This window comes from Geotrypetes seraphini, chromosome 1 (assembly GCF_902459505.1).
Source record: "Geotrypetes seraphini chromosome 1, aGeoSer1.1, whole genome shotgun sequence".
NCBI lineage: Eukaryota > Metazoa > Chordata > Amphibia > Gymnophiona > Dermophiidae > Geotrypetes > Geotrypetes seraphini.
The window spans coordinates 119,458,269-119,473,825 of NC_047084.1; the positions used below are offsets into that span (position 1 = coordinate 119,458,269).

The 15,557-nt window shown below is 43.7% G+C and overlaps 1 protein-coding gene across 5 annotated transcripts in view; it reads left to right on the top strand.

Moving 5' to 3' along the window:
• LOC117356937 (long-chain-fatty-acid--CoA ligase ACSBG2-like) overlaps positions 1–15,557 on the top strand; it is an 85,165-nt gene that overhangs the window by 13,825 nt on the left and 55,783 nt on the right. For all 5 annotated transcript variants that reach the window (XM_033936935.1, XM_033936917.1, XM_033936927.1 and 2 more), the window contains exons 3-4: positions 5,500–5,767; positions 11,051–11,334. In XM_033936935.1, the coding sequence (XP_033792826.1) occupies positions 5,500–5,767; positions 11,051–11,334 (552 nt within the window). The remainder of the gene's footprint in view (positions 1–5,499; positions 5,768–11,050; positions 11,335–15,557) is intronic.

The window sequence follows — 15,557 nt, forward strand, 5'->3', positions numbered from 1 at the left end:
TTGTTTACCTTGACCCACCCACTTCGTTCTCTGACGGAGGCGCTTCGTGCTTTGACTGCATTTGGTGAGGTGGCTGGCTTTAAAATTAACATCGAAAAATCTGAATTGCTTAATGTTTCCCTTCCGGACTTGCTGGTGACGGACTTACGTGCTAGGTTCTCGTTTCGATGGGCGGCTAAATCCATTAAATACCTTGGTGTGCGTATATCTCGCAGACTTACTGACCTTTTTGAACTGAATTACCCTCCGTTGCTAAGAACTGTATTTGCTGATCTGGACCGATGGGAGGGATTGAGATTGTCTTGGATGGGTAGGATTAGTGCTTTGCGTATGAATGTGCTGCCTCGTTTTTTGTATCTGTTCTCCTGCCTACCTCTCTCAATTCCTAAACGGTTCTTGCTTAGGCTACAAAGGCGGGCCTTTGCTTATATCTGGACACGTAAACCCCCTAGGGTGCGAAGGGAACGTATGTACTGGGACAGATTACATGGGGGAATGGGTGTTCCTGATTTTTCTACATATTACTATGCATCCCAATTGCAGGGACTGTTTCATTGGGCATATCCCTCCCAGCGCTGGGTCTCACTAGAACAGGCCTTACAGCCTACTTACCCTTTGGCAGCAGTGCCCTGGCTGTCTTTTGATATCCTTCGGGATCTGCAGACTGAGACATCTTATGGGATGGAATGTACTTTGCATGCATGGAGCCGGGTTAGACGAGCTTGGTTCCCACGTCAGCGCTATTTTTATGCTACTCCCATTAGATTTGCCCCTGATTTTCTGCCTGCTAAAGATACTGGGATTTTTCGGCGTTGGGAAATGGAGGGTCTTAGGGTCCTAGGTCAGCTGATAGTGGGTGGACAACTGGTACCCTTTGCTGCCTTACAATCTATATATGATCTCCCCTCGACTGATTTTTTCGCCTATGTCCAACTTCGAGATTTTATGGTGAAGAGGGTGATCCCGGAGTGGGAAGGGGCAGACTCTGCTTTCTTACAAGTTTTTAGGATGGGATCTGGGGTGGGCCTTATTTCCCGTCTTTATAGGGCTCTTTTATACACTCGACCACAGGCTCACACATATGAACATCGTTGGGAACTCTTGCTGGGGAGGGCTTTGGATTATCGACAATGGGACTGTCTTTATGGTACACTGCTGAGAGTCTCCTTGGCATCTCCCTTAGTGGAGCAGGGGTATAAGATGCTATTTCAGTGGTACCTCACGCCAGAAAAGGTGCATCGTTTCTATCACTGTGGGAACGGGCACTGTTGGCGCAATTGTGGGTGTCTGGGCTCCTTTGGGCATGTGTGGTGGGATTGTATTAAGATTGTACCTTTTTGGAAGATGGTTCAACGACTGCTGATTGATGTGTTACGCTTACCCATCCTATTGCGTATGGAAACATTTTTACTTAACTATCCTTTGGGAAGTTTGGATGTGGATCAGAATCATTTTGTGGCCCTGGTTACTACGGCAGCCAGACTTTTAGTGGCTACATATTGGAAACGGGACTCTTTGCCTTCTCGTACTGAACTGTTACATAAGGTTGACCAAATTTATTTGATGTCCAAATTGACTGCTTTAAATAATGATTCCTGTGGAACGTTTCATCGACAGTGGTCTCGTTATAGCTCCTGGCGAGGTCTACTTTGAAACTCTTCTTATTTTTCTTTTGCATCTTCCTTTGTTTTAGGCTTATATTGTATCACTCGGCGGGGGGGGGTGGGGGGGTTCTGTTGTTTCATATGGGCATTGTACTTTTGCTGTTGGCATACTGCCTGTGTACTGTTTTCATTTTGTTTAATAAAAAATTTTAAACTTCAAAAAAAAAAAAAAAAAAAAAAAAAGATAGACCTCCGTGTTACTTGAGGTGATGGTTTTGTTTCAAGATTCCTTCATCAGCTAGCTGATCTGGCTCCCAAGCTAAGCCTCCACCTATTTCAAGTGAAAAGTGTCGATCATTTTTAATCTCTTTTTCCAAGCTTTTCCTAAAATCCACTTTAGTAGCAGATTTTGGTATGTTTCCCGTTCCCCTCACAAGATGCAGAGTCGGATTAAGGCATAAGCAAAGTAGGCACGTGCCTCGGGCCCATAAGTTTAGGAGGGACCCTATCAGATGTGCTGGATTTGTCAATTGTCTGGAATTTGTTGGGATTCTACAAATGTGTACGTTTCCAGGTTCAGGTAAAATGATAGCTACAGTCCCATAGTCCCACCCCCAGGCCCGCCCTCATCCATTATGACCAAGTCATGCCCTGCCCCCCTCAACCTGTTCTCGAACTCGAGCCTGCATTGGAAGAGCATCTGTGAACGCGCAGATGCAATGTGATGATGTCTCACGCATGCACAGATGCCCTCCCAAGGTGGGAGCTTTTCAAAACCCAGACGCCCGGACATGTGCTCTTAAAAGAGGACATGTCTGGGTAAATCCGGTAACCCTAAGCTAAAGTATCTGGATCATTTTCACAATTTATCCCTCTATAGCTTTCCAATGCTTGTGGCAGGATCCAGCCAATGTGGAAGAAGGGGATCAACCCCGTGTATGGGGTTTTGGATAGGGTTACCAGATCTTCGGGAATGAAAACCTGGACCCATGGCCCCGTTCTGTCCCCACCCCCTTAACCTGTTTGCTCATCGGGATGGCATCTACTCATGTGCTGGTGTGGCGTGATGGCATCACGTGCATCTGTATGACATCACTGCATTGCATCTGATGCCATCCTGACATCATTTGTTGCTAGAAGCTTTTCAAAACCCGGGCAAAGTGTTGGGTTTTGAAAAGCCGTCCCTCTCAAAAAGGGGGGGGGGCATGTCCGGGAACATCTGGACGTATGGTACCCTAGTTTTGGAGAGAGCTGTGGAACCAGTGAATAGTCTGGGGGAATGGAATTGTTGAAAGGGAGGAAGACTTGAAGAAAAATAGGAGAAAGTTTTTTGAAGGATCTGCCGCAACGATGGTGTGGAGGTGGGAACACTGCCTGAGAGAGAGCACATGCACTTGTGTTCATAGAAGGAGAGCTTCCCTTTCAATGTCCTCCGCCACATACGTACCTGTGTGCAGACTAAAGGAAGGGAAGTTTTCAGCCTGGGGAATTTAGCCAGCTAGCTATTAAGTTTTCCTTTGAATGCTGTCTCGGCACACTAGATGGGCCATTTGGCCTTTATCTGCTGTCATGTTTCTATGTTCAGAAACACCAAAGAAAGTGACAATTTTTATTTTGAGACTTGCACTTGGGACCTTGGTCAGCCAGTGTTGGGAACAGGATAGTGGGCTTGATGGACCATTGGTTTGACCTAGTGTGGCTATTCTTACGTGAGCCAAGTCTAGGACAATCAAGCCATTGTGACATCACTGATGAGGTTGGCTCTTAGGCATTGGTGGAATGAGGCATTATGACATCACAATCTCAGCTCTGGAATGTTGCTACTCTTTGGGTCTCTGTCAGGTACTTGGGATCTGGGTTGGCCACTGTTGGAAACGGGATACTGGGCTTGATGGACCATTGGTTTGACCTAGTGTGGCTATTCTTACGTGAGCCAAGTCTAGGACAATCAAGCCATTGTGACATCACTGATGAGGTTGGCTCTTAGGCATTGGTGGAATGAGGCATTATGACATCACAATCTCAGCTATGGAATGTTGCTACTCTTTGGGATTCTGTCTGGTACTTGGGATCTGGGTTGGCCACTGTTGGAAATGGGATACTGGGCTTGATGGACCTTCAGTCTGTCCCAGTATGACAATTCTTATGTTCTGTGAAAAGCATTGAGGGCTACATAAGGTCCAATGGGTTTCCAGGTTTTCTTCGTAAGCTATTTTTCCTATGATACAAAAAAAACCTGGAATATTGCCGGACTAAGTATATAGCTCTCAATGGAGGCTAAGTTGCTTTTTTACCAAGCTTTTCAAACCACCCTCGTACCTCGATTACACTGTACCTTGGCACCTTCAGTTTGTACCAGAGGCAACGGAAGGTGAAAAGGACTTGTGGCACTTCTCTGGTTCTTGGCTCACTGCTGCCGAACTGCCCAGTTGCCTAACTCTAGGAGGACAATCCATTGCTCGAACTTCCCTCCCAATTGGATACTACGAAGTGAAATCAGCGCTTCGTGTCCCTTAATGTAGCAGGATAGGATTGAAGAGGTTCAGGAGTAGTTCAGGACCTCCCTCCTGGAACTGTGTAACTTGGTAGTTCTCCAGCTGTAACCGTTAAGCCTATGCTCACCCACCAAGAATTACTGCCACTTTGCTCACAGATAGGCTCAAAGGCAATGGGATTTGATATACCACATGCGACAAGGTGTATTGAATTAAGCACTCGAGCTTTTTTCCCATTTTCCCTGTCTGTCGCAGTGAGCTCACAGTCTATCTAATGTACCTGGGTCAGTGGAGGGTCACAAGGAGCGAGTAAGGTTGCCAGATGTCCGGGAAAACCCAGATTTGTCCTCCTGTATAGAGGACTGCCCGGATGCTCGGATGTTGTTTTTTTTAATAGAGAGGAGTCTGTCCAGGTTTTGCCGGCTCTCCTGACTCCCCCACCTACCTCCTCCCCAGCCGCTACATTGAGTCTTCAGGCAGACTGGCAGCAGCAACGAGGGAAACCTGCTGCCATCGGCCTGTCCTGGAAGCTGCCTCTCTACGGTGATTTCCTGTTCCCTCGTAGGCAAGACTTGTAGAGATTCAGCTTCTGGGACAGGCCAGCGGCAGCAGGCTTCTCTCATTGCAGCTGCCAGCCTGCCCAAGGATTCAATTTAGCAGCCATGGAGAAGGCAGGTGGGGGAGTTAGGAGCTGGAGAGAGGTTTGCGGATCCCGATGGGGGTGGGGTTTGAACTGGTGCAGGCTCTGGTGTTGGAGTATGGTTGGATGAAGAGGGAGAGAACAGCAGATGCTGGAATTGGGAGGGAGGGAGAGAGTTGCAGTACCATGGGGAGAGGCAGGGGAGAGAAGAGAGAGATTTTGGTCCTGGTGTGGGGATACAGGAGAAAAGGTAAAGAAGGGAGAGAAGCTGGGTGGGGTGGAATATGGGGACAGGGATATAAGAATGGCCTTTGAGGCAAGGAAAGAGGAGAGAGAGATGGAGCTGGGACTGAAAGGGTAGATGAGGGCTAAAAGGGTACACAGGATGGGGAGGGGGAGCGAAGGAAATGGGTGAAAGATGGGGTCATGTGTCTTCTTTGTTTTGTCTTAACAAATATGGTGACCCTAATCACAGGGTTTGAACCCACAACCTCGGGTTGCTGAGGCTGTAGCAGTAGCCACTACACTACACTCTCCTACACTTTCCCTGCTACTTCTGGAGAAATGAAATGTTGACGGGAAGGAGGTGAGGTTGATTAAAAGAAGTAAATAGGGGAGTGAAGGGAGGGGAATCCTGGTAGGGGGGCCCACAAATATGTGTTTACCTAGGGACAACACAGTGTTAATCCAACCCTGACCAGATGCATCAAATTTCAAGTTAAGTGAATGAATGACCACATCTTGTTGTTGAATTTCTTAGGCCTCCCACCTTTCCGTGTTACCCTCTATAAAAGCCAAAGATGTACCAAAACAGAGCAAGAGACAAGGAGGAGCTTTGGGAAAGACATCTAGACAGTGGCTGACTGTGAAGGAACACATAGGGATCGACTGGACCTCCAAGCATGAGCAGAGAAGGACTTTAACTGCAGTGACTGCACAGATACAGAAAGGCAAAGAATCAGCTCCCCAGGCAAAAGGAGGCTGGAGCTGGGGTGAAGGCCCCCCAGACATCACTTCAACCCTCGGAGGTAAGAAATGAGGGGAGGAAAGGGAGAGAGTTTATCTCAAGAAAGATATAGCAGAACTAGAAAAGGTTCAAAAAAGAGTGACCAAAATGATAAAGGAGATGTAACTCCTCTTGTATGAGGAAAGACTAAAATGGTTAGGGCTCTTCAGCTTGGAAAAGATACAGCTGAGGGGAGATATGATTGAAGTCTACAAAATCCTAAGTGGAGTAGAATGGGTACAAGTGGATCGATTTTTCACTCCATCAAAAATTACAAAGACTATGGGACACTCGATGAAGTTACAGGGAAATACTTTTAAAACCAATAGGAGGAAATATTTTTTCACTGAGAATAGTAAGTTCTGGAATGCATTGCCAGAGGTTGTGGTAAGATCAGATAGCGTAGCTGATTTTAAGAAAGGTTTGGACAAGTTTCTGGGGGAAAAGTCCATAAACTGCTATTCAGACAGCCATGGGGGAAGACACTGATTGCCCTGGATCGGTAGCATGGCATGTAGTTTTTTGCCAGGTACTTGTGACCTGGATTGGCCATCGTGAAAATAGGATCCTGAGCTAGATGGACCATTGGTCTGACCCAGTAAGGCTATCCTTATGTTTTAATCCATCAGTTATTTTCCAAATAGGAGGTAATATTAGATCCCACAAGAACTTTCTGGCCTTCAGAGTAAGATTACGTGTGTGGATTCACTTTGAAACTTTTCTAGGGAAAAGTACTGGAACACAGGACTTCTAGAGGAACACTTGCCTCAGTACTCGGGTCCAATTGTCATCAGCTGAGTCAGTTCACTTTCGAAAGGTCAGCTGCCATGACTTCAACTTCATTGATATACAATAGTACAATGAAAAAGGCTTTTCCCCACCCATAAAACATCCCCAAAGTCTGATTCCCAGCTATTCAACACTTTGGCCATTCAAGTCTAGTAATCCCCATATCTTTCGAAATTGCACTACGTCTTCATATTTACATACTAAGTAAACAATATTCCATCGGGCAACTTCTGATAACTCGGAATTATTTTTCCATTCAGATAGAATATGTTGTATTGCAAGACCCACTAATGTATTGAACAACTTGGACTCGGATTTGTCAAAAGTTTTAGGTAAAGCTACAGATCTCAAGACTGAGTTTATAAGAAAGTGACATCTCAAAGTGGAATATATTTTCTATTCTTGCCCATACGCAATTCCAAAACTGTCGCACATTGATACAGGTGTATGGCATATGTTTGAAAGTACCCACCTCCAGATGACATGACCAACATTCGTTACTTCCTCCCCTTAATAATTTAGACACTTTAAATGGAGTCCAAAGCGTTCGGTGAGCTACGTAATAGAGGGACTGAGTTACAGAAACAGATCTTTGCGATTTAAATTTAGAGCGGGGTGGATGTTAGCGGTTTGTATGGATCCCTGACGAAGCGGATGCGAAACATGTCGGGTCCTACCGCTGCACTAGTAAAAAAGATAAGTACATACTTAAGTTTAGAAAAAATCAAAAAAGTTTCAAAAAAAAGTTTGTATTGATAAAACCAGTAAGGACCGGTGAGGAGATATACACCTGTGAAGCTCCCCGTTGCAAAAAATGAAAATAACGGTTGGAGGAGGGTGTTTCTGAGGTCCATAAAGAAAAGAAAAAATGTATTAATATATGAATGTCTGAAATGAAAATTAGTAATTGGAAGAATCATATTCTTGGAAAAGTTACAAAAGCTATTGGTTTAGTTCCAAGATTTAAGACAACAGCCTTTATTTAGTGTAGTATAATAATGAGGCATCGAGTAAAATACACCCCATATAAACCTAGAAAATACCTTCATCCCCCATCAAACCCCACTCAATCTATGTATGACTACATGTTTTAAATCATTTAATACCCTCCCTTCCCTTCCCCATTCAAAGGTACTCTCCATCCCCCATCAAACCTCAATAGGACTACATGTTTGAATCTATTTAATACCCTCTACCTTCCCTCCCCAAACCCTCCCTTCCCTTCCCCTTCCAATGGTACTCTCTACCCCTCCTCAATCTCAGTTAGGACACCCATCTTAAAACTGCACTACAACCTTTAGGAAATAAGGCATGCAAATATGGATCCCATATTTGCATAAACAACATCTTTCGCTTCCTCATCCTTCCAGCATCTCTAGCTTCCCAGATGGCCAACTGATGCAACTGGTTTCGCCAATGCCAAAACTTTGGAGGGTCAGGGATCGTCCAATATTGAAGAATACATTTTTTGGCCAGTAGACTCATTTTCCTATACAGCGTCCTATGCCCCTTAGACAAATGACTATAAGCTTCTGACAAATCCAAAATAAAATGGGATGGAGAGTAGCGCAAAGATCTTCCAATTAACTCAGACATATAAGATATTATTCGCTTCCAAAAATGCTGAATAATGGGACAAAACCAAAAAGCATGTCCCAAAGTGTGCTCCCCCAACCCACATTTATGACAGGTGATACAATGTGCATGGTTAAGAGAAACATATTACAGGGTAACATTACATGCCTATCATACTCGTACATAGTTGTTCTATGGTGGAGGTCTTCCTACTCCATTATGTCATAATTGTGAGGGTTTTTAAAAAAGTCTCACTGTTCTTTAATTAAGCCCACACTGCTCCTTGTGACCCTGGGCAAGTCACTTAAGGGCAAATTCTATAAGAAGTGACCAAAAGATAGTCGCCAAATTAGGCACCATTCAGCGCGATTCAAATAAAATTGGGTGCTGTTGAGTGAATCACGCTGAGTAGCAACTATTTTGGAGGCGCCCAATAAATAAGCCAGCTCTAGGCACAACTAAAAGTTAAGCACCTATCTATGCGCTTAAGCACACTTAAGAGCAGCGATTCTGTAACAAAGCATCTACCACGAAGCCACGCCCACGCCTAACATGCATAGCGTCTATTTTTTGAAGGCCGCCTAAATTTTTAGAGGCGCCTTGTTGTGGAATCGCTCTCTTGATAGGTGCCTCTGTTTCAATTAGTGCTGATGAAAAAGCTTAATTGAGCTTGTTCTTCAATTTAAATAGGGACCTAAAATCAGGCACTTGTTACAGAATTTGGGCCTTAATCTTCCACCGCTTCAGGTACATTGGATAGAGTGTGAGCCCAGCGGGATAGACAGGGAAAATGCTTGAAATACCTGGATGGAAATCGCTTTGAGTGTGGTTATAAAACTATTAAAAGGCAGGATCCAAGTCCCAGTCCCCAATTATGCAACCTCATCCCAAAATGAATAGAATTCTCCTTATACTGCATAGGTTTAAACCATCCCTTGAGTTTTGGCATCTGAAAACTGGCATTCAGACTTCCAAATTGCAGGGGAGTCTAAATCCCAATTTTGCAGAGGCAGAATATGGACATCCAACACTACAGAATGTGTATATAGCAAGGGGGTATGGACTTGGTGTTTTGGGTGGGACTATATGGTCACTCCAAAGATGTAGAAGATGAAAAAGTGAGGCTAAATGGAAACGACCACAACAGAGCAATCCTCACTCAAAAGGATTAAGTATAGGATGGCTAATGGGCTCATCAAGTCATCTACATTGGATTTCTGTATTGATGTAAATGACTTTATGAGCCCATTGGCCATCCTATACTTTAATCCTGTTGAGTGAGGATTGCTCTGTTCTGACTATATGGTCACTCCACAGCAATTACTGAAAGGAAGGGACATCCATCCATATCTTAAAAAGGACATTGTTTTTTTAGACCTGGTTTGGGCACGTCCAGGTTACAAAAAGGTGCTGTGATTAAGTAGCTATCCATTGGAGAATCAAGGCACAAGACCTCCGTAATCCCCCAGTGGTTGCTGCCTCTCTCCCGAATTTGAAACTAGAAAGGGTCTATCTATGACAGCTTCATGTCATAAGGACATTCTTGGAGCAGGAAGCAAGCCTGAGGAATAGTTTGTGGTTAGTCTAGTGGACCATAAACCAAGGGACCCAGGTTCAAATCCCATTTCCACTGTTTCTTTTTTTAATAGTGAGCCCTCCAGAAATAGAAAAATGCCTACTACACCTAAATAAGCCCAAGTAAGCCCATATTACAGAAAACTACACTGGCTGCCTGTGGAAGCAAGGGTCATCTTTAAGTTTGCTTGCCTTGGCTTCCAAACCATGACAGGTTCATCCCCATCCTATCTGTCTCATCAGTTCGAATTCCCAGGCACAACTAATACACACAGTACCTACTTGTTCGCTTTTCCATCCCTAAAGGGCTGCACCTACAAGAGATATCTCGATAGAACATTATCATTCCAAGCAGGCAAATGGAGCAAATGTTTAACCAACTTCATCTCAAATGCACTTTCGTACCAAACATTTAGGAAGTCAATAAAAACTTATCTCTTTGACAAATTTCTCTGACACCACTTCAGCCTGATGTACCTCAACCTGATGTACTTCCAAAATACTCCCAGATAAACCTGACTAAACTTAACATGTCAATGTAATTTCATAAGTTCTCTGTAATGTCGCTGTCTGTATACAGTCTCTTCCCTTGTAAACCGCTTAGAACTGTTTGTGATATGGCGGTATATAAAAATAAAGTTATTATTATATATCAGATATCTGCAAGCCTGAAGGCTATTCAAGTGGTGTACGTTCAGGTACAGTAGACATTTTTCTTTTTCTGGAGGGCTCACAATGTAGAGAGAAAAGAGCTGACGTGGGATTTGAATCTGGGTCCCTCGGTTTAGCATCCACTGATCTAACCATTGGACTGCCCCTCTGCTCTGCATGGACATCTGTGTGGTCATTCTCTACGATGGATGTTCCTATGCTACTGTAAGGACGCCCATGTCTTGTTTTGCTCCATTCAAATTTGCTAAAGGGACGTTCGTGTTGGCTGTTTACAGCCCATGGACAATCATCTTGCGTATTTTGAACAAGCTTCTTATGTATGTTTTAGTCATAATCCACTTAGATGATAGACAGGATATAAGTCAAATAAACAGATATAGATACGATGGGTATAGGTATCATTCCTTCTGCCAGAAACATCCCAACCCTGAGATGTTAAATGTACAGCACTGCATATGCCTTTCAGCACTAAAGAAATGATAAAGAGTAGTAGTATTAATTCTTTAAAGTTCTAACGTTTTCTTAGTAAACTTTAGTTCCAAGAGAAGCACTGGACACTGATTGTCTTACAACCTCTAAATGATTGTTCCTAGGGACACTTGAGGAGAATGACATGGAATGTAAGAGAAGACAAAAGCTTGAGAAGAGACACTCTGAAACAGATGGTCATCCTTTCTCCCTCTCTTTCTATCAGGTGACTTGGCCTTGGTTGCCCAAGGAGACTTTTCCATAGCATCAAAGCTGGCACCTGCAGACAATCTGTGGACAACAGAGAGGGACGGTGCAGTGAGATTACGCATGGGGCAGACAGGACCTGAGGCAGAGCCTCCCATCACCATACACCAGCTCTTCCAGCAGACCCTGGAGCGTTACAGCAACCGACCGGCACTGGCTGTAAAGAGAGATGGACAGTGGAAAACCACCACATACTTGGAATATTACCAGGCGTGCCGGGCAGCAGCTAAAGGCTTCCTAAAGGTGAATCTATTCCCTCTTTCACCCTTCCCTTTCTCCGTAGAGATATATTGTAGTTTCCTAAAGGTGCCTTTTTAATCTTTTTTAGTGGTAGGAAAATTGGGCATCAAAAAGGCAGATGACATTTAAATGTGAGCAAGTGCAAAGTGATGCATTTTGGGAAAGAGAAACCGAACTATAGCTCTGTGTTAGGAGTCTCTGCCCAGGAAAAGGATCTAGGTGTCATCTTTGAGGCTACGTTGAAACCCTCTCTGCTCAATGTGCGGAGGCTGCTAAGAAAGCAAATAGAATGTTAGGAATTATCAGGAAAGGAATGGAAGACGAAGATGAAAATGTTATAATGTCCTTCTATCACTCTATGGCACGGCCACACCTTGAATTCTGTTTGTAGCTCTGGCTGCTGTTATCTCAAAAAAGATGTAGCAGAATTAGAAAAGGTACAGACAAGGGTGACGCATTATAAAAGGGATGGGACAACTTCCCTAAGAGGAAAGGCTAAAGCAGTTACGGCTCTTCAGCTTGGAGAAAAAACTGCTAGGAGTGATAGATAGACGTCTATAATATATGAGTGAAGATGTGAATCACTTAAGAACATAAGAATAGCCCCACTGGGTCAGACCAATGGTCCATCAAGCCCAGTAGCCCGTTCTCACAGTGGCCAATCCAGGTCATTAGTACCTGACCAAAACCCAAGGTGTAGCAATATTCCATGCTACCGATCCAGGAAAAGCAGAGGCTTCCCCCATGTCTTTCTGAATAACAGACTATGGACTTTTCCTCCAGGAAATTGTCCAAACCTTTCTTAAATCCAGCTACGCTATTCGTTCTTACCACATCCTCTGTCAACGCATTCCAGAGCTTAACTATTCTCTGAGTGAAAAAAAATTTCCTCCTATTGGTTTTAAAAGTATTTCCCCGTAATGTGGAGGTATTGAGAACTTGGAATACGAGGAACGACTTAAGAGACTGGGATTGTTCTCCCTTGAGAAAAGGAGACTGCGAGGGGATATGATCGAGACTTTCAAAATACTGAAAGGAATCGACAAAATAGAGCAGGAAAAAAAAATTATTTACAATGTCCAATGTGACATGGACAAGAGGACATGGACTGAAGCTAAGGGGGGACAAGTCCAGGACAAATATCAGGAAGAGGCGGTTATTGCGGAATCCACCGTTCTAGGATTTAAAAGCAAACTAGATGCACATCTCCTTACAAGAGGCATAGAGGGATATGGGTGACTAAAATTACGCCAGGTGTATACCTTGCTGGGCCTCTGCGTGTGCGGATCACCGGACTTGATGGACCAAAGGTCTGATCCGGAGATGGCAGTTCTTATTCAACTTCATCAAGTGACCCATAGTCTTTGTAATTTTTGATGGAGTGAAAATCGATCCACTTTTCCCGTTCTACTCCACTCAGGATTTTGTAGACTTCAATCATATATCCCCCATCAGCCGTCTTTTCCAGGCTGAAGAACCTCAACCTTTTTAGTCTTTCCTCATACGACAGGAGTTCCATCCCCTTTATCATCTTGGTTGATCTTCTTTGAACCTTTTCTAATGCCGCTATATCTTTCTTGAGAGAAGGAGTCCAGAATTGAACACAATACTGGTTTCTGTGTATTGTCCACAATAACACTCTGATCTTTTTCTTGTAGTTGTGCTACTTTTTACTTTTTTACTCAAAAGTATTATTTTAGGCACTTAGGACCGGACTCTAAAAATGAAAGTGGCCACTGTGAATTACGCTTAGGCACTGTATACAGAATTGTGGCTATTGGCACCTAAGAAAAAACTTAGGTGTCCAGGAAAACCCAGATGTCCTCTTTTTAGAGGATTGTCCGGGTGCCTGAACGGATTTCCAAAACCCAGCAGTTTGTCCAGGTTTTGGAAGTTCTGAGCTCGGAGGCCACATCTGGAAGCCTTTGCTCTTGCGCAGCTGGCAATGTGATGACATCATACGCACGCATGGATGTGATGTCATTGCATCAATGTCCGTGCTTGCGCGAAGGCTTTCAAATGCAACCTTCGAGCTCAGACAGGTTCATGTGGGGGAGGGGCTGGGGAGGAAAAGGGCGGAGCCAGGCATCCTCTCTCTCTCTTTTTTTTGTTTTTGTTGGTAATGTAGTTCAGAGTTTTAAAGTTTGATGGAGAATCACACCTTGTGTTGCCCAAGGTTATCTCTGCCCCTAACTACACCTGTGTTGACCTTGGGCTTAGACGTGATTCTGGCACCTACCGCTGCCTAACTTAACCTTTTCCTATCGTAATAAATTTTACGCTACGCTGGTTCCAGTCGTAATTATTTTAGCAAAGTTTTGTATTATTCACCGTTATCATTTACGGCTATTGTAAACATAATGTAAATAAGTCATAAGTTCGCTTTCCCCTCACTGAAATCATGTCATCTTAAAAGATTCCTCGAACGAACCTTCTCTTTTTAAGCGGCCAAACTAAACTCATGGCTCGCCCAAATTATACTCGACGCCTCTTCATACCTCCACTTTAGAAAAAAGCTCAAAACTCTACTTTTCAATGGACCAAATCCTTAAAGCTCCCCTCTTCCGCCTTAACGCTCCCCCTCTCCACATTAGAAAACAGATCGAACACTCTTCTTTGCATCAGAACAAATCCTTAACTCTCCCCTCCCCCCCTCAACTCTGCCCACCTTGCTTTACTTTTTCCCCCTCCTCCCCCCCTTCCAAGATCCCTGCCCCCTACCTCTCATATAATATGCTCTGTTCCCCCCTCTCATAAATTCAATTGTACTCTCTTACAGTACATACCGTATGCGCTCTGTATTAGCCCTCCTTCACTTAAATTGTCAATGTAAACTAGTTTGACCCTTCGATTGCCTTGTTATGTTCTTCTTTTTTCAATTGCACTGTATGTAACTCATCTATTTGTTGTGAACCGCCTAGAACTCCCTGGGTATGGCGGCAAACAAAAATAAATAATAATAATTATTATTATTATTAAATTCAAATATTTTGTGTTCCTGGCTCTTTATTAGTCCATACAGACTGTTTATCCACGATGGCAATGACATTTTTGGAATGTCCCGTCATCCAGGACACACGACAGGAAAAGGTTAAAGCGTCATTCCTAGAATCTGGGCCATACAGTTTTACTTGTAATTGAGTAAATTTTAAATTTGTTTCTCAAGATACTTTTTACATATCAAAATATGCATTTACGTAAGTATTTTAAACAACCCTATACAATCTGCCTATTTGCTTTGATCGACCAGTTCTCACTAGATAAATTGCCAAGTGGCTCATAGCCCTCCCGTATCACTGGTTATATTTAAGATCTCTGTCACCCCTGCTACTTCCTTTCACTATTTAGGGATCGTACTGGATTCTTCTCTGTCCTTCCAACATCAAGTCTCAGTCAAAGCAAAAATTTGGCTTTGCTATTCTTCATAAATTGTGACATGATCCCTGCAATGTGGCTTATGCAAGTATAACATGTTACCTACTTGGGTGCCTTCAAACTTTACTTACTTCAAAAGCCAAGACTCCTCTCTGGGTCCTGAAGTTCAACAACATCTCTCCTCTGTCTATTCAATTGCACTACCTGTTCTGTTTTGGATTCACTTTAAGATTCTTTGCTTAATTCTTAATGTCTATGACCTAGGTATGCCATCTTTTGTCTCCTCCCTCACAATTCCCCATATCCCCTCCAGAAACTTGAGATTCCTAGACTCCAAAGGGGAAATTCGACTAATGGCCCCTAAACTTAGCACTGGTAGACACCCTAACAGCACCAAAGTTAAGAAACGCCATTTAAAATGGCAAAAACCATTCAAATTAAAACACCAGCACCGGAACACCACTGTGGGCATGGCTAATGCTGGAAGTTGCGATAGGTGGCCTAAAGCCCCTACATATGTGTGATTCACGACAGACAGGTGCCGGGAATGTAGGCCTGGAGAACCCTGGCCTACATTTCTGGTGCCTATCTTTTGCACAGGTATGATTCTATATGTGTGATTTGACAAGTGATCGGCAACCGCTTTGTAGGTGGCCACCAATATCAGCGCAGTATAGAGAATCCAGGTCCAAAGAAAGTCCAATATGAATCTTCAAGACAATCTGCTTTTTATATTTTAGTCCCAAAATTCTGGAATGGGTTGTCTCTGTCCTTTCCTGCAAAACAAACTAAACTTTAGGTTTGTATATCACACCATCTCTGCAATCGTAGAGCTCGGCACGGTTTACAGG